The 24562-nt window shown below is 40.0% G+C and overlaps 1 protein-coding gene across 2 annotated transcripts in view; it reads right to left on the reverse strand.

Annotated features, from left to right (window-relative positions):
- MARCHF1 (membrane associated ring-CH-type finger 1) overlaps nucleotides 1-24562 on the reverse strand; it is a 322296-nt gene that overhangs the window by 35110 nt on the left and 262624 nt on the right. For both annotated transcript variants that reach the window (XM_060147541.1, XM_060147540.1), the window contains one exon: nucleotides 15851-16031. In XM_060147541.1, the coding sequence (XP_060003524.1) occupies nucleotides 15851-16031 (181 nt within the window). The remainder of the gene's footprint in view (nucleotides 1-15850; nucleotides 16032-24562) is intronic.

Here is a 24562-nt window from a genome sequence, read left to right on the forward strand (position 1 = left end):
ATAAAATGGTATTCATTAAAGAAATCAAGTGTTACTTGAGAGCAGTGTTTTTCAAAGTGTCATCTGGGAATCCTTTCAAGAGATCAGTGTGGTCAAAACGATTTAATAATAATTCTCAAAGATTTTTGTATGGTGGGATTTTCCAGAAGCTACATGAAGTAGGGCACATTCAGCAGACTGAATACGGAAGCAGACACGAGATTTCAGCTGTCTTCTATTAGACCAGACATTAAAGAGATTAGGCATTAGAGAGATTAGCGAAGTGAGAAACAGTACAGCTCTTCTCATTGAATACTTTTTGTTTTGGAAATGTAAGTTTTCATAAAAATATAGTACTTATCTTAACATGAAATGTTTCTTATTATTTTAAAATAATTTAATAAGTGCATATTTGAACGTTTCTCAGTCTCAGTTCCTAACCTGGTAAATATTGGTAGATATAACGCAAATAAACCAAAACTCTCTGGTGTCTTCCATAATTTGTAAAAGCGTCTTGAGACCAAAATGTTTGAGAATTGCTGCTCTAGAGAAATAATTCACTTTCTTAATAAATTTCTGTTGCATTTTAAAGATAATTCCCTTTTAATTATTTGATTAAAATGTATCTACTTTAATTTTTTTCTATATCCTTCAATGCATCTATCCAAAGCCCCTTAATCTTACTTCTGAAGCAAGTCAGATATCCTACCAAACTGATTTTTCCACTGACCTCTAACCCTGAGGCTTCTATCCTATTCCCCATTCTGAACACGTCACTGTCTTGCTGCAGGTATTTCTTTTCCTCCTCTGCACCCTCCCCGGGGGCAGTCCCTTTCTAATAGTTTAAAAATGCTGGGTGCCCAGACCTTGTTCTGAGAACGTCTTTGCTCCTCTGCTGTGTTGCTTCCTGTGCTTTTCCAATCTTAACTTTTTCCCGTGTCAAGTCCCTTATTTTGCTTAAGGATTCTCTTGAAAAGTTTCCTAAGAGGCCATGGGATGTAAATTTTTAGAATCCTTGCATTGTCTGAAAGTCTTTATCCTACTCTTATATTTTGTTGGTATATTTGCTAAGTATTAAAATTGTGGTTGAATATTCCTTTAGAATATGCCAGTACGTACTAAGCCACCTCTTTATCACCAAATTATGGTAATAATTATCACCATAATTCTGATTACAATGGAATTCATGAGAACCTTCTGAAAGCTTCCTGAATTTACTCTTCATTTTTATTTATTCTTGGTCTTTGGAGTTTCACAGTAGCAAACACTTTTCTAAGTATTTCTTCATTTGTGCTGGATAATCATGCTCTTCATTTTTCAGAAGCACTCTTGCATTATTTCTTTGATAATTTTCTCTGCCTTTTTGTCTATTCTATGCCTTAAAGAATTGTTTTACTCCTTTTATCCTTTTATTTTAGTTTCTGGAATATTTGTTCAACTTTCTTTTTCAAGTCTTTCATTGAATGCTTTTTATTAGCTACTTGACATCTAAGGGAAAAATGTTTACTTTTTTTAATTGATGCGTGCCTAAAACATAAATATACAATTTAACCAGTTAAGATTTCTTTGTCAAGTTCTGATAGTAATGCTATGTCAGCTTCCTGAGAAATGCTGGAAACAGTCTTTCCCTCCCCGCTGGACGTGTTTAATAACACTGGTGTTACGTAAGTTACAGGCCCTTACATCCTCCAATTTCCACAAACATCAAAATGTTGATAAATGCTGGCCCGTGAGGGGCGGGAATTCTTCAGTTGTCAAGACTTTGGTCGGACGGTTCTTTGAGCTAAACTCAAGGGGTAAGTTGGGAGGTTACTTTCTGCTCTTTCCTCAAAGTCACCTGACAACTCTCTGTGATTCAGAAATTTGGACGAGGAGATGCCCAAAGGGAGGACAGAAGATGTAGGCTGTGAGGAAAGGTGGGTGGTTATTTTTCTTACAGAAATAGATTAATCCCTGAGCTTGGTCTCTTTCAACCCAAGTCCACCCATTAAAGGTAACTGGAATGCTTGGTGACATCAGGGCTTGGACACAGACCTTCCTCAAGAACGGTGTGCCTAAGGCAGAAGGAGACCAGTGCCGGCCAGCCTTCCCCTGCCAGGGCACCCAGAGGAAGAGATACGTATCTAGGCTGTTGGGATCATCTTCCCCAGGTAAGGCAGTTGTACAAATTGGTCTACGAATGTCTCAGGGAACTGTGCCCAAGAAAGACCTGAGACTCCAGACATGTTTCTCGGGCATCATAATGCTAAGAATTCCACTATGAATGCCAAGAGGAGGCACCTCTGCTCAGGGTGGCTCAGTGCCAGAGGCTCAGCTGCAGAAGCATCGGGACACCCAGGACAAACGTCTGCAGCAGTGGTGGGTACGGGGTCTCCCCTTCACTGAAATCGTATGGTTTGATGCTCCTGGCAAAGCCTGTTGCTGAGTTTTTGCACTGCTGTTTCTTCTACTTGGCACCCTGGTTCTTGAACCAAATCACTGGTACTAGCTCATCAAAGCTAGGGGTTGAAGTCAAGCACCCAATCTGTGTCTATGATCTTTTAGATCTCACCTTCCTACCCTCTCAGCTGTTCCAGGCTAGGCTGTGTGGCTTCAGCGAGTGTGCCATGGCTTTGCTGATCCCTGGGAAATGCCACTGTCAATCGGGGCCACGCCCAAGTCACGCTGTAGTGTCTCCGTCTACCCTGTGTCCTCTTACCTCTTTTATATTTTTGAATTCCAAATAGAATTACATTAAAAAAGGAGGGGAGTTCTACTGCTTTAAACAGCTTTGGAAACCAGTTACAATTTCAAAAGACACTTCCTACTTAAAAATTCTAGGACCATAAACAAGGCTGAGAAGTTGAAATTAAAGTCACTTAAAATTTACATACACTAATAGTTAATATTTATTCTAATCATGTTCCAGATGCAGTGCTGAGTGCTTTTCATGTATTATCTCATTCAGACTGCCTAACAACCGTATCGGGTGGTACACACTTTTATTATCTCCATTTTACACATGAGGAAATACAGGCAGGGAGAAATTGAGTAACTTGCCCAAAGCTCTAAAGCTACAATGACTGCTTTCAAGGTGCAAACACTGGCAGGCTGACTCCAGAGCTCAAGCCCTAATCATTACACAGTCAGGTAGAAAAAAATAAAAATAACCAGGCTATTGGGTTACTCTGTATCAGAAGTTTTTAAAAGAAATATTTCAATGCATCAATAAAAAGGATTAACAACTACGTCAGGTGTTCATATGCAAATGACTGCCCAGTACACTTAGCGGTCACCCTTCAGAAAGTAAACACGAAATAAATTTTGGTCAAATATGCCAGGCAAGGCTAATTATTTTCTTGAACATTTTTATGAACTCCTTAAGAGTCTTCAGTATGTTAATGATTTTCCTGCCTTCACCTTGCTTACATTATTAATTTGCTCAGCAAATTCTTTATAGATAAACTAAGTTGCAAACTTAAACCAACATAACTCTTATGTGGATGACTAAATACCCCGAATCACTGAACAAATTAATCAATGCATGTACCCCTATAATCATCCAATGCTTTAGAAATAGTTCTTTGAAGATGTGCATGCTACTCTCTTAATGGCCTTCCAGTGAATTCAATGCTACATGCTGATTTAGTAAGAATGGAAAAGTGAATTTGCTAGAGCATCGATTGGGTGATGGGAAACTGGGGAAGATAATAACACCGCCACTTTGTGGGACTTTACTGCTGACAAAGGACTTGTACTTACATCACTTTATTCCTCAATACAAACTGAAAAGTTGGCAAAGTAGATATCAATATTATTGCCACCCTTCCTCCTTCCTCCTTCAATTTGATAGATCCCATCTCAGGTCACAGGATGCACCTACAGCCACAGGGTGGCTACACTGGGGGTTTGACTTTCGCTGTCCTGCACACTCAGCCCAGGTTCTTTTCACTGCATCATGCTCTACTCCACTGGGGAGATATCTGCAAAGATAGATAGGCACTTCTACCCTGCAGAGGTCATAGACTCTTGGTCTGGGGGCTGAATCTAGCCTTCAGATCTGTTTTGCTTTGCCCGAATAAATCTTGAGTTTGATTAGTTACGGTTGTTTTTTAAAAATCAGAAGAGATTAAGCTAAATCTAGAATTGTGGCTTCATCTGGAAAAGCAGTTGATTTAGCAACAATCAACTATTGTTGATTTCTCTGTTTAGAGTAGGTGTGTCTATTTCAGAGTGCCACAGTCTCTTCTACTCCTTAGCACATGACCAGTATTGCCTTATTTGCCATTTATCTTCCTAAAAACAGGCTGCTTCATTCATTTATCTTACCTGCCTGGCTCCCAATAGAAAGTGAATTCTCTGTGGGACTGAGAAGCTTTCCACAGACATGGGGTAATTTTCCTCAGCCAACTTGGGCACGATTGTCTTTGTGTATCTTCCCAGCTTTGGTTCCTCACTCACTCAACAACCTTTTCATTTAATTTTCTTTATTAAATTGTTCTAATGGAACAGAGAGGTAGTTGTGAAATTGAGGATTCAACGAAGTCCCATAAACTTCCTTTTGATTATAATGTAATAGCTGGAATTTTATTAACCCTGCCCAAAGTTACTAAAAATATCTCTCATATAGTTTTTAAGTCTACTTCAAAATATTTTGACTAACTCATTTTCAAACTCTCAGCCTTCACCCCTACTTCACAAGAATGTGAATTAGGGGTGTGAATGAGATCAGAGGACTCTACTTGTTTATCACTATAATCTTACTACCAGGGACAGTGACTGGCACATAGTAGATGCTCAGTAAATGTTTGTTGACTGACTGAATGAAAGTGGGAGTAGTGAATCAGGACTGGGCATTCCTGGAACCCTCTCAGTGTGGTCCTTCAGACACAGTTGGCCCTTATCTATGGTGTGGTCTTATTTATGCAGAGTGTCTAGTAGGAGATTATCAGTCTCTTGGGAGATAAGTCATTTCCTGGAGGCAGAAAAGATCTAGCTCAAAAATTTGTTAGCTTTGCTTATTGGTAGAAATACTTCATCAAAATATCAACTTTTGCAATAAACTGGCTCTACGTTTACAGAAACACTAGCCTTCAAGAAAACAGAATCTTTCTTAGATTCAACTAACCCTTCAGTCTACACTGGTTTTCTTGGTTGTGCAAAGAGAAGATGACTTTCAGCCCAGCCTGCCTCTTTTCTTAGGGCCAGGAGTCTTCCATGTAGCGGAAGCTTGCTGTCAAGAACCATTTGAATTTGCTTGACTTTTTTTTTAGTTCTTAACGACCTGTATACAACTTATAAGAAAAAAGAGTGTGGCCTGGACCCTCTAGCTTCCAGTCACCTCCCAGGACACCTCGGGTACTCAGCCGCCCTATACACTCCCCTTTCCTCTCTCTGCTTCTTTCTTTCTCCTCTTCCCTCTCCCTTTCTTTCCTGTCTTCCTTTAGTCATGCTTTTCACTGGCTTTCTTTCTAGAATGTGGAGAGAGTGTGTCTTGTTTTTCCCACCATGGTCTGCTCTAAAGGGTAACAAGATTGAGAAAGCATACACGTTACTTCTTCAGGACTTGAACTTGGACTCTGTTATTCAGCATCCTGTCCTGTAGAACCTGAGCTACTGTGGGTGTGAAGTTTTTCTTCTGAACATTTAAAATTCATTTAATGCGAGGTCCCTTCCTCCCTCCCTCCCCCCTTCCCTCCCTCCCTTCCTCTCTCTCTTTCAGATTCCTCACTTTGCTTTTTTGTGAAATCACAGAATTTTATGTTGGAAAAAACTTAAAAGATAATCTTGTCCAGACTCTTCGTTTTACAGATGAAGAAACTGAGGCAAAGGTCAGAGGGATTAAGCTTCAGAACCAGAATTAAAATCTGATCTTCTGGGACTTCCCTGGTGGTCCAGTGGTAAAGAATCCACCTTACGATGCAGGGGATACCGGTTCGATCCCTGGTCAGGGAACTAAAAGATCCCGCATGCCGCGGGGCAACTAAGCCCCATGTGCCACAACTACTGAGCTCCCGCACCTGAATTAGAGCCCACATGCCACAAACTACAGAGCCCACACGCCCTGGAGCCTGCGCGCCGCAACTAGAGAAGAGAAAACCCGCGCTCCATAACTACAGAGAAGCCCGCACACCACAATGAAGAGCCCCATGAGCCACAACTAAGACCCGACGCAGTCAAAAATAAATAAAGTAGGTAAGTGGTAAGTAAATCTTAAAAAGAAGAATCACATATTTCAAAAAATCTGATCTTCTAACATGTAGCTCTTTCCTTTACTATTTGAATGGATTATTTGTCTTTTTAAATTTATTGTAACTCCTCTCTGTATATTTCAGTTAAAAGAGGATTTAAACGTATGACTCATTCCTGACTGCAGGGGTCTCTGTGTTTTGGGAGTGGAGTGTGAGGTCCCCTGGAGGAAGATCTCTATGATGGAAGCGCTGTTGTCTTCCAGGTCTTCCCTCTCCCCTTTGCTTCAGGTCTCCGTGTGGAGGGACCTCCCTTAGGGGAGAATAGCTTGCCTCTCAGAGAGAACGGGAAAGAGAATGGGGTATGGATTGCCCAACCTCTCTGCCTCCTGACCCACTCTCCCCACTTTTTATAATGTTCAACGCCATACATTTCACAGGGGCAGGTCCTGCCATATCTAGCTGGGGTAAATCAGCCTAATTTGGGGCAAAGCGTTCATATGCAGGGTGACAGCACTGGTATGATGAGGCTGTGGTGTATCTATGTAGGAAGCCAGAATCAGGAGCCACTTAATGGTACCAGGGAGAGAAGAGTAGAAAATTGGAAGGAAGCTGGCTTGTGAAGGATTGGTCCTCTTTTAGAGTGAAATCTTCCAGCCACTGACCTCATGATAATGTTCATAGCATCACACACGCATGTTGATGGACTAGGTGGGGATCGACACCATCCTCCCAGATAGATCATATCAAAGTCTCCCTCATTTCTCTCTTACTTGTCAATCCAATAGAAAAGGAATTTTACTTGGTTTAAATAGTTTTTCAAACTATTTTCAAAATAGGCCATGTTGATATTTTTCAAATATTTTCAAAAGGCCATGTTGATTCCCAGTGCCTTATGTTTCAAAATATTAAACCAAAAAATTAGGGAAAATTTTTTCTTATGTTTTATGCCAAGATTTGAGCAATGAATTCAGAAATAATCCCAGCCAAGAGAGAAAAATGTTTAGTTGGAGGAAAATTTAAATATGAAAGTAATTTGATAATCATTCCACCATCTTAAGAAAAATGAAAGTGAAAGATAAATTTACCTCTTTCTGAGAAAAATAAATACCATATGCTAACACATATATATGGAATCTAAAAAAATGGTTCTGATGAACCTAAGGGCAGGACAGGAATAAAAGACGCAGACGTAAAGAATGGACTTGAGGACACAGGGAGGGAGAAGGGTAAGCTGGGACGAAATGAGAGAGTGGCGTGGACATATATACACTACCAAATGTAAAATAGATAGCTAGTGGGAAGCAACTGCATAGCACAGGGAGATCAGCTCGGTGCTTTGTGACCACCTAGAGAGGTGGGATAGGGAGGGTGGGAGGGAGACGCAAGAGGGAGGAGATATGGGGATACATGTATAGCTGATTCACTTTGTTAAACAACACAAACTAACACAACAATGTAAAGCAATTATACTCCAATAAAGATGTTAACAAAATATATACATACCTCTTTCCCATAAAAAACCCTCAGTCGTAAGATGATGCTTTGGGGAACGCTTTATTTGTAACTGTGTGTGTGTGTGTGTGTGTGTGTGTGTGTGTGTGTGTGTGTGTGTGTGTGTGTGTGTGTGTGTGTGTGTGTGTGTGTGTGTGTGTGTGTGTGTGTGTGTGTGTGCGTGCGCACAGATGTGCACCTGCTTTTGCACATTCTAATTTGATGCTTTTATGCTGTCCATATGGATCACTGCAACACTGATTCCATCATTTTAACCACAGTTTACGTTTCAAGTATCAAAATACACAGTATATAAAAGAAGTTCCATTCTGTGTGTCCCTTATCCTTGGCAAAAGGAAAATAGATCCTCCCAAGCGGGGGGCACTGTGTCCAGTTAAAGACTTCAGTAAAGAATATAATGTAAGTTAAGTGTTTCTTTTCATATCTAGAATACTAACACCAGGTAACGTTCTAACCAACCCGGTGAAGTTATATTCTTCAAGGGATAATGTTCAAAGAGAGAAACTGAACTAAATTAGTATACAATTGGGACTTCTAATAAGGAAGTCCTGAAGAGAAATGTTCCAGCCAACAATGATTATTCAGGAATAGTTTACTCCTTTGGGAGACCTAGCAAATCCTGCTGTTTTCCCAGATGTCCAACTGGTAGCCAATACCTTCTTGATTACCCCAGGTTATGGGAAGCATGGAAAACAAAAGAGAAGAGACACTTTGCTATGTGTCTATAGTTACTGCAAAAAAAAAAAACCCTCTTGATATGATGGTCTCACAATAAAGACCAAATATACGGTGGCTTGCTCTCTCTGAATGACCATTCCCATTCCCACAGAAAATTCTTGATTCCCACACCACTACCCACCAACTACCATGCTTTTCAAATTTATTACACCTTATTGTAAGTTATTCAGCCTTTTCCATCCTTCTTGCAGGGGACTCTAGGCCCTCTGAGAGCAGGGGTTTTCTATCTGGTTCTCTACTGAGCACCACTGAGACGTGGTAGATCCTACCGGGAGTTGAGTGAATGAGTGAACTGGGCCCATTGGCACCTTTTCAGGACAACCATTCAGAACACAGCTGGCTGCGGCGCTGGGGTCCACTCTGCCTAGGGGGAGGCCTATTTATGGATGCAAACTTCACAAAAGAAGAAGATCTGCTCCCCAGAGAAGAATATTTCTATTTTGAACCAATTATTCTATATTATTGAGCCCAGTTGACTACATAGTTGTTTTTTTTTGTTTGTTTGTTTTTTTTTTGCGGTACGCGGGTCTCTCACTGTTGTGGTCTCTCCCGTTGCGGGGCACAGGCTCCGGACGCGCAGGCTCAGCGGCCATGGCTCACGGGCCCAGCCGCTCCGCATCATGTGGGATCTTCCCAGACTGGGGCACGAACCCGTGTCCCCTGCATTGGCAGGCGGACTCTCAACCACTGCGCCACCAGGGAAGCCCTGTTTTTCTGTTTTTGAAATTTTACAGACTAATTGACCTACGAGTGTTTCCTCAAAAGACAAAAGGATGAGGCCATGTGATAATTCCCAGGTACCTATTAGAAAAATATGCGAGACGCTTGTATTTTCCATCTTATGATTATCTGACACAGACATGTTGGGATTGTTACCTACTCACCCTGGAATATTATTTTAATCGAAGTATCAACTGTAGTTCAATCGAGAGCATGAAGGTAAGGCAATAAAACAAATAACAGCAACAAAAACCAAGAAAAATGTTTTAGTACAGAAGATAGTGCTCCCATTGAATTGAAGTCCTTCTCTTTTAATGATCTTCTTTTTGTTATCTGCTGGTTTCCTCACTCTCTCCCTTCCCACAGCAAGCAGTTAGGAGCCTGCTGGCCCCTCCTTCTCACAGAATAAAGCCCCTGGAAGGTAAGGGAAGTGCTAGGCTGGAGACAACGCCACCACTGGACAGTGAGAAATCTGTGTGGAAAACTTCCTGGATCATTTGGAGACTGTGAGTTTGAAAACAGAATCACTTCCTAAGAGTATTCTAAATCACTGAGGGCTCACATAATAATGAAACTGAAACTCAGCAAGAAGATGGTTGAATGCGCATGCACTGCAAATTACGAGTACGGATGTTCTGCAAGTAGTATAAAGGAAGCTTTGTCTGGCCCTGTACTAGGGCAGAGATTTTCATTGCTTCCAGGCTTACATGTCTGTGAAGAAATGAAACAGCAAACCTGCTCCCAAGAACTGGGCTCTGACTATAAGCGAACAGCCTGGAGACATCAAAAGTTCATTTGCGGAGGGCTTTCTTATCATGTAATCCCAAGTAATTTGAGTCAAACTGAGAATTAAGAAGGATGCTATGGAGAACTCCAAGAACACTAGACCGGTGTCAGCATGACACGCCTGCTAAAACCCTTGCCAATGATCAAAGAGAATCACGCAGAAGTTCATCTAGAACTGACTTCAGCCTTTTATAGACCCAAGTCTATAATTTTGATTTTGTTGTTTTTGTTGTTTAAAGCAAAAAGGCAGTAGCTATGTAGTATGTTAATAAGGGCTACTGGAGGAGCAGAGGAGTGAAGCACATGCTCTGAGAGCAGGAAGAAAGAGAAACTACAAAAAGCAGATAGAAGGGCTTTCAAAGCACAGTAGGCTGGCAAATGGGAGTGAAGATAAACGGCCGAGGCTGCTGATGTTTTCAGCCTGCAAAATAACTGATGTTTATACAGTGATGTAACTGAGTATTAGGAAAATATATTGGGTGAAACAAGCATGTTTAAAAAAGAAGGTTTTACAAACTATGGTTGCCAAAGAGGAAAGGGGGAGGGACAGATTTAGGAGTTTGGGATTAACAGATACACACTACTGTATATAAAATAGATAATCAACAAGGTACTGGATAGCACAGGGAATTATGCTCAATATTTTGTTATAACCTAAAAGGGAAAAGAATCTGAAAAAGTTTTATATATATACGTAACTGAATCACTTTGCTGTGCACCTGAAACTAACACATTGTAAATCAATTATACTTCAATAAAAAAAAATTTAAAAAGAAGGTTTTAGCAACCATTTTATTTTAGAAAGTTTTAATTTGAAAGATTTCCACTAGATAGTTTAAGTGAAAACTGAAGTTTTGATGCTTAAAGGGCAAGGTTCCCAGTGCTTATGGCAGTGAGATGCCACGCAGCGAGCACATGCTATGGAATCAGGAATCTCGGGGTGTGAGACAGCAAGTGGCTCATTTGCTCATCTGTAAAATGGGCTTCACGTGCCTACACACAATGGAGCTGTAATGAGATGAAATTAATTGAGAAATACATTCCAAATGCCTGGCACAGAGCAGAAAATTCAGTCTGTGGTGGTTGCATTAGTGAAATTGCAAATCACCCATAATGCTAAGTAAAGGATGCATTTTGAATTTCCTTTCTGTATTATTATGTATGATTATTCAATAGGGTGCTAGAAGCTGCTGGCTAGGGATCTGACTGCACCCTGCCTGGTCCAATGTCAAGGCTACGAACTGCAAGAGCTCCAGCTCAGCAGAGAATCAGTAACACCCTTGGGGTGGTTCACCTGCTATGCTAACTTGCACTGGCTCTTGGCTATTCTGAAAGATGGATGCTACCTCAAATTAAGGAAAGGGAAAAAATAACACAGTAGTTGTTAAATATAGGTCTTTATTTTCTGAAAATAGGTATTTCAACTAAAGCATTGTAAGTCACTATGGTGGAAATGTAGAAATATAAAAATGCTGTATTGCACAGGGAACTATATTCAATATCCTGTGATAAACCATAATGGAAAAGAATAAAAATGTATATATATGTATAGCTGAATTACTTTGCTGAACAGCAAAAATTAACACAACATTGTAAATCAACTATCCTCCAATAAAATAAATTTAGAAATATCGAAATGATTATTCCTTTTAGCATAGTAAGTTCTACAGAACTTACATTTATGAACTTACCAATCTTCAACTGTTTTTGATCTATAAAAATGACAAGTGCATATGGTTTGACCTAACTGCTACTAAAGCAAACGTAATTGAATTGATTCACTGCCTCATTTTATTTGCAGAAATGAGACAAGGAACTGATGCATGGATTTGCATATTTTGTATTATCTATTTGTCAAATAGTTTGTGAATGGAAAACCATATAGAGAACTCTTTTAGGGAAGGACACACAGTGTCAGGAGTATTCTCTGTCCTCATTAAGCTTAGCTTTCTGTCCAGTAGCTGGCTTCTGCCATTCAGGAGTGAGATTCAGATCTGAGCCCCACGCAGTTCTTCAGCTTCAGAACAGATTAGTTTCCTTGTCCTGAGACTGCATGCAGTTGCAGACAGCACTTAGTCGTTGCTGCGTTTTCTGTATTTTTGACTTTTCTGGGCCCTGAGAATTATTTCTGATTCTTGGTAACTCAGTAGATTAATGAGACTTCTATCGAGTGTTATAAAAGTAGCTGAGCCACTGACTTAAAGGTGATGAAAACTGCTTTTTCTCAAGTAAGGCCTTGCTTTTATTTAGGCTTTAAAGATTTTCTTCTGGAAACATTAGGATACCTTGATGAATTCACTAACTTAGATTTTAGTGTAGTAATAGTAGCAATTAATGAAGTAAGCTTTCACTGATATCTTTAGAGGCTATTAAGCCCCAAGGTTTGTCAGACTATGAAGATTTGTACCTTTCTACTTCAAGAAACCATTTCATCTCCACAGAATCTCCTGCCTCCATTGGCTAATGATAGAAATTCAGAATCATTAGCTAAATTAATTGTTTCATGTGGTTGGTCTTTAGAATGTTATAAACTGTAATAGAATTACTGAGTTGAGAGCAATTAATTAGATGTACTTTGAATATATTCTAATTAAATGCTATACCTGTCATTCTTAATGACCACTTGAAAACTACCAAAAGAAAACTGTTGATGAATCTCAGTGCCATGAAAATAAACCATCCAGAACCGTTTAAATATGCCTCATGTCTGTATAGTTCACATCACTTCAAAATCTGAAAAGTCATTTCAGATACTGCCATTGAAGTATTACCACAGGGCCCCATAATTTTAAGGGAGAAAGTGAAAGTATGGAATCCTTTTTTTAGGTTTTTAAAGCCCATAAATCATAGAGGTAGGAATAGCATGTATATTTCTTATGTCTAGGACTGTGTTAGACCATGTTAGACCAGGAGCTGAAAATTCAGATCTGTATACCAGAGCCACAGAGAGATCTGATGCTCAGAGATCACTGAGATCTCATGCTCAAAAGATCTCTCAGGATCAGAAAGAAGGAGGACTGAGAAATGCAGGGCCCTTGAGGGCAAACAGCTTTACAAAGGGGCCAGCCTCCCGCTAGCTACACTGGTTGTTGTCTTACGGATATGTGGTTCCTGTCAAGCCAGATACAGTGGTTTTCAAACAAATACAGATGTGTGGGATTTTACATGAAATCATCACAGATTCAAATTTTCAGCCCTGTGGGTCAAGTAAAACACATCAGTGGGCTGTTGGCAAGCAGCCTCTGGATTAGATTCTGACATCCTCTGTAGGTATATATGCTATTAAAAATGAAGGATGTTGGACTTCCCTGGTGGCGCAGTGGTTGAGAGTCTGCCTGCCGACGCAGGGGACGCCCTGGTCCGGGAAGATCCCACATGCCGCAGAGCGGCTGGGCCCGTGAGCCATGGCCACTGAGCCTGCGCATCTGGAGCCTGTGCTCCGCAACGGGAGAGGCCACAACAGTGAGAGGCCCGGGGAACCCCCCCCCAAAAAAAAAAAAAAAAAATGAAGGATGTTGACATGCTGCCCGCCCTTCATCAGTACTTATGACCAATCAAAGGAAACGTCTGTGAAAAGAAACTAGGGTATTTCATTAATCAACAGATAGGATGTGCCCACTAGGTTGCTGCAATATATATATTTTTAAATTTTTATTGGAGTATAGTTGCTTTACAATGTTGTGTTAGTTTCTGCTGTGCAGCAAAGTGAATTGCTTATACGTATACATATATCCACTCTTTTTTGGATATCATTCCCATTTAGGTCATGACAGAGGACTGAGTAGAGTTCCCTGTGCTATACAGTAGGTTCTCATTGGTTATCTATTTTATACATAGTTGTGTATATGTGTCAATCACAATCTCCCAGTTCATCCCACCCCCCCTTCCCCCTTTGGTATCCCTAAGTTTGTTCTCTACGTCTGTGTCTCTATTTCTGCTTTGCAAATAAGTTCATCTGTGCCATTTTTCTAGATTCCACATATAAGCAATATTATACGACATTCGTTTTTATCTTTTTGACTTACTTCACTCTGTATGACAGTCTCTAGGTCTATCCACGTCTCTGCAAATGGCACAATTTTGTTCCTTTTTATGGCTGAGTTTAAGATTAAAAAGATGTATTCGTAGTCTTTCTCTGGTTTGTAAACAGGTTGGTTGAGGGAAAAAAAGATCTTTTGAAAGGATTGTTAACTTATTGGGAATGGAATACTAAGAAAGGATCAAAGCTGTATGTCAGGGGTGATTCTAGACAAGCTGAAGGTAGAAGACTTTCCAAGGTCCATACAACATCATGTACTGTTTATGATACAAAAATGGGGGAGGGGCACACAGGATGAAGAAGAGAAAATTAGAATATTTTATTATCCTAGATTGTTGTTCTCATATTGAAATACTATGTTTGAAAAGTTGAAATGAAAATTTTATACAGATGTAGGTTGAAAAAAATGGAGAACTGTACAGATGTTATGAAACAATTGGTACTTCCCTGAGGGGTAAGAAGAGAAATTTACAGAATCACAGAGCACAATGTGTCATGTAGCGGCTCCACAGAGCACACAGCATCCTTCAGCAGATAAAGCAAAGGGCAAGGAGGTAGGGTCCGTTTCTATTTCTGGCATCTATTGCTTTGGGACTTGGAGGATCAGAGTGTCACCTTTTGGCACTCAGGTCACCCCACATGTTAAAAAAATCCATAACTCAAAGGTGTTTTATGCACTAGTTTTGACATCTATAAACCACTGGCAGATTTTAAAAATCAAGGCTATCACAAAAGCAGGGACTGTTGTTCTCCCTCTCTGTAATTTACAGAATTCATGAAGATTTGCAATGGCCAGCCACCAATCAGACATCTATTGGAATATTCTTGTTTGCTTTACATTTCTGCTCACCCTGGAACCCATCACCTTAATTCATTTTTTCTTTGCATGAAATTTAAATAAAAAAGCAGCTCTAGGCAGATTCATTATTTAAGTTGCCGTTTCCATACTCTCCTTTGGAAATTGAGGCATCCGTATACGTAAGGCTTCAGTTAGGCTAAAAGATAAGTTAACATGCTAAAATCCAGCGTCCCAGCTATCATGCATGAAGTATATAAAGTTCATTGTCTTTGTTTGCATCCTTTACAAGCTATCCTCGGCCAGCATTGATTTAGATGCTAACTTTATATTCAACTCAATTCTTACCTTCATTCTTTAGAAAAATATAACACATATGAGAAATTTGAAGATTAAATTTATAGATAAAAATACTTACCTCTCTCTTGCAGCTTGATGCACAATATGGAAAAATAATACATGAAAAAATAAAAATAATACATAAACTATCAAACCAAATCCCCAGATAAAGGCAAACACAAAAAAGAGTCCACGCCTTGTAGAAGACATCATTCTCTTCCATTACCTAATGCCTGGCTTTCAAGAAATTAGGTGAGTTCATATTGTTTAATCTATGGGATCTATTATCTAACCTTCTCGGGAAGTGACTTCAGTAAGTATCAATGCAATGTTCTCACAGTTCTCATCAATTCAATTACCTTGACCCACAGGTATATTTTGCACACACACACACACATATGCACACATGCACACACTTACATACACATGCACACACACATGCAAATGCTTTTCTTTGGCTTTGAAGAGTGAAACAAAAACCACAGGTCCTAGACCCTAAAACAGAAGTAGGGAGGGTTATCTGTAAACACCTGGCTGCATTTTACATATTGAGCCCAACCCAAGATGTGTATTCTTAGCGGATACTAGCATGTTAGCAAAATCTTATTGCGGAAAAGAAATTGGTTTTTAATATGTGTGTGTAACTGAATCACTTTGCTGTACACCTGAAACTAACACAACATTGTACATTTTTACTGAAGTCAGCTATACTTCAATTAACAAAATGCCTGCTTTGTCGGCTCTCTCACACCAGTCCCAGCGACACCCTACCTTGCGGAGGGGCTTGAGCTTGGTCTCCATGATGAAGTCGTACTTGCACAGCTCACAGCAGCGCGTGTCGGAGCTTTTGATCCACTGGTGGAGGCAGGCCTGGTGCACGAAGCGCAGGGTGCCCGTGCAGCGGCAGGGCGTGATGAGCGGACTCCCCTCATCCCCTTCGCAGTGACAGATCCTGGGGAGGACACAGCAGCCAGGTGAGATCTCTCCCTCGGGGAGCACACGGCATCCTCCTCCCACACATCCCAGGCTGTATTAGAAACTGCAACCTCACATTCAGACCCATGGACGTCGCACTTCGGCTTAACGCTAGAGCTGAATCTATGGCCAATACTAATTTCCTTTCCCTTGCATAGTCGTTGCTGGACTATTAAGTCATGTTCAAAGGCATTAGACACCAATACATCAAAAATGTGCGATCATTCCTACACGGAAGTCAATTTTAACAGCATAGCTATTGAGCTATGTCCCCACCTTCATCTATTAAAAGTCAATATCCATAGGCACAAGTTTGCTTTCACATACAAAAGTTACAACTTAGTATTCTAAGGAATGCTGGAACTTCAATGTTTTACTTTGATGGTAGTTTTATGGGGTGTATACTTTACTACATATGGTATCTTACCAATGCGGAAGAATTCTGAAACATTTTAACATGCTACTATGGAATAAAGTGAATATAGAAAGTCTCAACTAGGAAATATTATGAAGATTTTCCTAGGAAGATGCACACATATTTGGTCAAAACAAAAGGCCTAAACTGTCAATAATCATCGTCACAAAAGTTACTGGTTACAGAAAGTTCAAGTACAGTAAATCCTACTGTTTTAAAATGTTAATTACTACATCTTCCAAGGAACTCCTAGTTCAAGTAGTTTACTGAATTACTATGACTTCTAGTGTCACAGATTCATAGTCTATGAAATCTTCATTATTCTTTTCTTCAAATTAAAAAAAATAATTTGTTTTCCTCACTGGATAAGTTTTTATACCACCAGGTCACAAATTCAAACCTTAGAACTTCAATAATTCTTATTATATAACCAGCTGTTAGAAGTTGTTACTAAATTTAATTAGAAATATTGCTTGAACTCTGTTAGAAATATGAATGGAATGTTCCCAAAACACCTGTATATTCATTTTTTGGAGCAGAATCACAGTGGTAGGCTGGAAGAATGTTTGAATTGCTGCTACTTTCCTTTCATACCTCTTCTCCGGAAGCATGTTTTAAAGAGTGGATTTTAAAATATATTTATCTAGCTCAGCTGTCTCCCCAGGGGAAATGTGATGGTTGGTCAGATTGTTACTGCAATGAGATACAGGAATTGAAACCCAACCCTCCCCTAACCTCAAAATAAAGAAGTATGACACAGTACACTAGTATCTTGGATCTCTATTTCTTAAGTAAAGCTCTTTGGGTGGAGTGATAGGATGAGAACACAGGAAAGTTCAAAATCAGCATCTGCCTTTCCCTGGACAGAGTTAGGAGGTATCAGTGTTGGATGTTGCAGCCCATGTCAAAGGCTGGCGTGGTGGGGAAAAACTAAAACTCATCTCAGAGCCTATTCTTTAATATGAAAGCCCGAGATATGTCCTCTCTCCAAACGTGTAGGTCGTAGGATCAGGGCTTAAGTATACTTTATAGCATACCTGTTGCCACTGTTCGTCAGTGGATGCTTGTTGACTAAAGGAATTGTTCACTCAACAAACTGTAACTTATTATAAAAGCAACCAGTGAAAGCATATCTGGGTTTCTATAGCACATCATTTAATTGTAATATTTATTTTTTTGAGTCACTGAAACCTAACGCATTATACATCACGAGCGGCTGAGATTTCTGAAGTCCTTTGAACCTCTTCTCTACCTGTTCCCACACAAAGATACTCCCTTAGATCAGGGGCCAGCACACCGCGACCCGTTTCTTCCTGCTGCATGTTTTGGTAAAGTTTTATTGGACCACACCCACACACGTTTGTTTATGGATTATTTAGAGCTGTGTTTCACTATAACTGTAGACCTAAGAGTTGATGCAGAGGCCATGTGGCCACAAAAACTATCATCTTTACTACCTGGCCCTTTACAGAAAACTCATGTCTTAAACATGGTCATCCTGAGTTAAAGACAATGTCTGACTATTATCAACAATGATGAAAACAAGGTTCAGAAAATAAATCACCCCAAATTCTGCAAGTAACAAAAGCTGAAGTAAAGGTTCCAGAGAGAAGCACACAATAAAGACGAAAGCCCTTCCTGACCCACCACTGAAGCCCGCTGGTCCACAGCAGTCTGCAGGGACAGGGGGTAAAGTTTCTTGTTTGAAAAAGAAAAATTTGCAGTTAATGCCATCTCATAATTCGTCACCACAAAGGGGGTCAAGTGTTGCCCAGCTGCCAAGATGATTCTGAGGCTCTGAGTTTTTCACTAACTTGAAGAAGTAATTCATCATAAGCAGATGTAAACAGGGACCATGCTGATGACTGAGTTCAGACTGACCACAACAGTTCTCTGCTTGTAGTCAAGACTTCTTAAATCTTACAGATTCTTTTTAAAGAACTTCTCCTGAAACTGTCACCCGAAGCATCACTGGCAATATCACTTTTTCATAAAGTTAAGACTATTTCCCATAGGAAAAATCAAAAGCTTGGTTCATTTCCATTTCACAAGATTTCTTTTTATGTGATTTTAGCATTTTGAATTTTTTCTAAATTATCCAACTCAGGTTGGCTCCTAAAGAGTCTTTTTCGAACTATGCTGATATTGTTCTAAATGAATTTAAAAGCTAAATATCAACTTCAAATATCTGCTAGAAATGAAAATAAAGTGACAGAGCCATTACAGGAAGCATTAAACAATTCTTAAATTGATATACTTCACACAAACCATAATTGCTAAATTATAAATGAAAGCATAGTAATAAAAATATAAACATGCTTTTTTCCAATAGAATAATTGTGCAGAGAAAACGATTTCAATAATAAAATAAAAATGCACTGTAAAATAATCATAATTTTGATGCATTTTTACCTTATGGGAAATCGAGACTCGGGAATTAAGTGATTTTTTAAAATCACTGATGGTCTACATTGGTGTCTGTCACCTAGCGGCAGGACAAGCTGAATTCACAGATATTACTGGCATTTTAGTATCTTAACTGGCTGCTTACAGTCCAACCACCATGTGTTAGGCTTTCACCATTTATGACGTGAATGAACATCTACTTCCATATAATTTCTAGTTTTCTGTAAAGAGTGGACCACAAAATGCTATTGAGCAAATTAAATTTTAGAAAATGTGTGTGTGTGCGTGTGTTTGCAGCTTCAAGTCCCCCCTTAATGTTTGAGTTTTAAGAAAAGTTGTCTTTTTGTTTTCAGTCATATAGATCTGAAAACGACCTCCACTGCCAGCCCCAGACCCCACCCCTTGCCAAGGCTTCTTGGCTCAGGTAGAATAGTATTTTTTTTTATGCGTAAGTTTTTTTTTTTGTTTTTGTTTTTTGTTTTGTTTTTGCGGTACGCAGGCCTCTCACTGTTGTGGCCTCTCCCGTTGCGGAGCACAGGCTCCGGACGCGCAGGCCCAGCGGCCATGGCTCACGGGCCCAGATGCTCCGCGGCATGTGGGATCTTCCCGGACCGGGGCACGAACCTGTGTCCCCTGCATCGGCAGGCGGACTCTCAACCACTGCACCACCAGGGAAGCCCTATGCGTAAGTTTTTTAAAAAAATAATTCATCACTTAAAAAAACCTTTGTGAGGGCCGTAGTGATTATGTAACTTTAGAATTATTTTCATTCATTATTTAATTCATTCACATTTTCTTAGTTCTTGCTACATGCAAAGAAAATCAGACACTAGCATCTGCACGGAGGGTGACTTGAGAGGAAGAGAAGAGAACCTGAAGGCGGGGACACCATTTGGGCAACGATTACAAATATCTAGGTATTAAGAATCTGGAACAATGTGGTAACACTTGGGAGGAGATGGGAGACAGCCTGCAGAGAGTGTCAGGATCCCCGAGGGCCTTGCTTGGTTTCCATGACTACTAGCACATCTACAACATGGGACTCTTCAAGGCAGTCATCCCTGTAACCTTCAGACAGCATTGCAACTCTTTTCCCATATTCCATGCCATTTTTTCCCCTTTCTCTATCCCCTCATTTCCCTACCTACATTTTCTTCCATCCTCCTCTCTAACTAAATAAGCTTTAAACACAGTACTAATGGACACTGCTATGTTTGTAATGGTTTAATTTAGACGTTAATCTTTACTCAAAACCAGTCATCATGCTTCAGAGTTTGGCGCCCATTCTTCGCCTTTCAAAGAACCAGTTTGGTTTTATTGATATTTTTCTATTTTTTAACCTTTATTTTATTTATTTCCTCTCTGATCTTTATTATGTCCTACCTTCTGCTGACTTTAGGGTTTTTTTGTTCTTTTTCTAATTATTTTAGGTGGTAGGTTAGGTTATTTGAGATTTATCTTGTTTTTTGAAGAAGGCCTATATTGCTATGAACTTCCCTTTAAGAACTGCTTTTGCTGCATCCCATAGATTTTGTATGGTTGTGTTTTGATGTCCATTCTTAGAATTCACTTTCTTAAGCTAAAAAATGATTAGAACACATGTTGGGCACAAGCCATGTTGAAAGGTAGTAAGCAGTTACAAGAAATTAGTGCTCAAGTAAACAAGTGAGGAGATATAACCACTCTTTTTGAGAAGTATAGCACAGCAATGAAAGGATGGTGGACTAGAGAAAATTTTAGTTTTCACTTTCATTTTTTTTTAACAGTAAAAGCTGACTGTGTTCATAAGCAGAAGTGAAGGTGCCACAGAGAGGGAGACACTTGCAGAAATAATCAGGCAAGAGAATGACCCATTGTTAAATGAAGTTTCTTGAGAAGTCAGGAGAGTGTGGGGAAAGAAAAAATGGTAGAGAAATATCTTTGGACAAGTGCAAGGGTATCCAGGAGGGAAACAGACACCATTTCCCGTGAGCAAGAGGCAGAGAAGAAACGGCAGGTGAAGATGGAAAGGAGGTGGGGGCAGGGAAGGTTCAGCCCCTGGGCCTAGGAGCGTCTTACTATCTTTCCTGATATAACAGACAACAGGTAACTATAACTAAAGGGAAGGCAGAAGGCACGGGGTTACGGTCTCACAGAGGCTGTAAATAATTAAAGAAAGCCACTGGGAGAATGAGATGGAAAATTAACCAAGCACGTATATCAGAATCGTGGAGCAGCCATGAGGTCCTCGGTGAGATGAGACAGCATGGATTTATGGTGGATATTCTGGGACTCAGTTTGCTGAGCAGTCAGAGAGGTCCTACAAAGGGTAGCACAACCTCTCTGTCCCGAGATCACTAGGTCAGACTGGAGAAGGATGAGGAGGAGTGAAGGATTCTGGTGCATCAGAGAAGACGGTGTGAAGATAGTTGTCATAAAGTCTAGATGAACTGAGCAGGGAAGCTAGTGAAACCACCTCATGGTCATTGTATTATGAGAAAAGGATGGGTTTGAGAGACCAGAAGACACAGCGATGCACAAGAACAGATGCTGAAAATAGGAGGAAATTGGACAAAGATTGTCCCTGTGTACAGTATGCATTCATCTCCCTCGTGGATGAATTTGTATCCCTTCTGTTGTATTTTTTCCATTGTCACAGAAAGAATAAAAAATATAGACTTATTTGGTGCTTGAGGTTCACAAGCAAATCCAATCCTGACTCACATCCTTGTTTTCCCCTCCAGTAAACTGGTGAAGTTCTCTGTTTACTCATGTGCAAAATGAGGTCAAAAATAACTCTTAGGGTGTCATGAGAATTAAATAAAAGAGTACATGTCTGGCATATAGCAGGCAATCTAATACTTGTTAATTTTATTATGGCTAATTTGTTAATTTTGCCATGGGATCATGGGATTAATACTATTGCTACTACTATTATTAATGTGGTTTTTCTATGTTACTGCTGCCAATGCACTGGGACTAACAGCTTTTAGCAGCTAGTTTGTGAAGTCAGTTAAAGCAAGTGCTTGTAAGGCCAAGGTCATGAATTCTGACAGCATCCAGGTGAGTTAGTTATGACACCTTTGAATCCCCAGGTTAGTCGAGTCACAAACATGTCTCAAAGAAATCCTGGCATGGGAGTGTGTTTAGAGTAAACCTGGGATGGGATTCAGCTTCACTCTTCTGTATGTTGGGTGCTCTCATACAAGTTTTCAGACAGTTGAGAGGCCCGTGTACCACAAAAACAACAACAACAAAAAAAGAAGAGCACGCAGGATGATTGTAGGGACTGAAATAGTGACTACTTATGGAGGACCAGCCCAAAATGTCGGTATTCTGGAACCTGGAAAGATGAGAGATGATGGGGGAGATGATCCTATGATAAGACATAACAGGTGCGTTACCATGTGGAGAATAGTATACAATTCAGCATGTCTAAATTCATGGGTAAAACTCGTCTACCGTAATTTAATATTGTAGGGTATAAGGCTTACCTCTTAAAGTATGAGTGTACTCATTTTGAGAGAAATAAAAAAAAAATACTAAGTCCTACATTTAACATCTTGGAGGGGAAAAAAAAGTAAGGAAGGGTCATTACATGCCAATTGTCTTTAGATATATGACAGGCTATTGTGTGAAAGGGCAGCTGGTCTTATTCTGAACCATAACTGGATCCAGGGAGTACAAGTTAAAGAATATATACATTGATATATACAGAACTTTCCAAAGATGAACTGAGCTTGCCCAGGAGGGTGTGGATTTCCCACCATGGAAGGTACTCAAGCAACAAATGTTAAGTTGTGTGATTACATGGCAGGCATAGTGTAAAGGAATTCAAGCAAGGAATTCATGTACTTAAACTACATGACCTAAAATTTCTAGTGTTGCGAGTCTGTTTTCCTTCCTTTCCAACAGACCGATCTCCCTGCTCCACCCCCTGAAATTTCTTTGTCAGCATTTCCCCTCTGCTTATCCTGGGAGTTTTGTACTTAACCCTTTGATTTTTCCATTCTACGCTGACTGCTCCAGGGAGGCCATCCTGGACCACAAGTTCAAGCATTGCTCCTAGACTTGTGATTTTAAAATATTCATCTCCAAAATCAACCGTTGCCCCTCCAACAGCAAGAAACCTCAGCCGGTTCTTACTGGTTCCTGCATCTCACCATCTCCAAAATAGCCTCTCTTCCCAAAGAGGCCATTCCATCAACATCAACATCCCGCTCTATTGCTTGCCTTTGTTTTGAGCCTTTCAGGTACTTCGTACTCTAAATTCAAATGATCAATATGCCAAAAATTTTTCTCCCTTAGTGTTTTGGTTTTTTAAAATTATTTTCCTCTTTTCATCCTCACTGCCATTGCTCTGGTAGTTTTGAATTGTCACCAGATACACAAACTGTCTTAAAGCCTTTGCTCCTTCCAAATCATTCTTTAAACATACAGTTATTCAGATCCTCTTAAAATACTGCCATTCTTCAAGAACCCTATAATCAATCAAATAAAATCCAAATTACTTCACCTGGTTTTCAGCTGACCTTCCATAATGTGGATTTACCTTACCCATCCTGCTGTATTTCCTCTTAATCCCTAACACACAGGCATAGCAGCGTGCTACAGAATTTACCAGCTGAGAAGCTATGAGTTTTGCCACGAATAACTTACCACTGTGCCAAGATCTTGATTCCTCTCCATCTAGAGGGCATTTTAAGGGTCTGGGTGTGTTGCCCATTAATCCCAGTTAACTCACAAATGTTATCATGTTCTGCGCATGTCATGATGTACAAAGTGTTGGGAAACACTGGTGTGGTTTTTAATAGTACAATCACCATTAGAACCCTAGTTCTGCCGGTACATGTCTGTTACCTCACTTAATCGCTGGTATTTTCAAGTTCCTCACCAATAAAATAGGAAAATAGCAGTGTCTACTTCATAGGATTGTTTATAAGAATTAAGTTAATTAAGTGTCAACTGTTAAATACTGTTTTTTTAAAAATTAGTGCTCAGATGTTTATTTCCTCAGCCTATTGCGTTCTGTGACTGTGCTTCTGGGAATTTTCTCAAATATGATCCCAAACCCCTGAGACCCTATTTTTTTTTTTTTTTGGCAGTACGCGGGCCTCTCATTGTTGTGGCCTCTCCCATTGCGGACCACAGGCTCCGGATGCGCAGGCTCAGCGGCCATGGCTCACGGGCCCAGCCGCTCCGCGGCATGTGGGATCCTCCCGGACCAGGGCACGAACCCGTGTCCCCTGCATCGGCAGGCAGACTCTCAACTACTGCGCCACCAGGGAAGCCCGAGATCCTATTTCTTGATCACACTTCATTTAAATTTAAGCTGCCCTAAGACTCACATCCTTCATGAAATAGACTCTAGATCTTCTTTCCCTACAGTGTTTGAGGTGTCACTGCTCTTAGCACAGATACAGATCCGGTCTTTGCTGTTTGTTGTTTCATCTATGCAAGTTCTGCTATTATGAGCTGAATAAATTCTTGTTTATTAATTTTGAGGGTCAGGATCTTCTTTGTATGGAAAGAATAGCAGGATATTAAGAGTAATTTAAATGATGAGAGTGTTAAAAAGTCAAGGTGAAGATGGCTGATTCCCAGACCGCAAATGGATTGGAAATGCTATACTTTAAACTATCATTTAAGCATGTACAGACCAAAAGAGATAGCCGAGGTTAGTGAGATGATTTATCAATTCTCAGAAG

This window comes from Lagenorhynchus albirostris, chromosome 4, assembly GCF_949774975.1.
Source record: "Lagenorhynchus albirostris chromosome 4, mLagAlb1.1, whole genome shotgun sequence".
Taxonomy (NCBI): Eukaryota; Metazoa; Chordata; class Mammalia; order Artiodactyla; family Delphinidae; genus Lagenorhynchus; species Lagenorhynchus albirostris.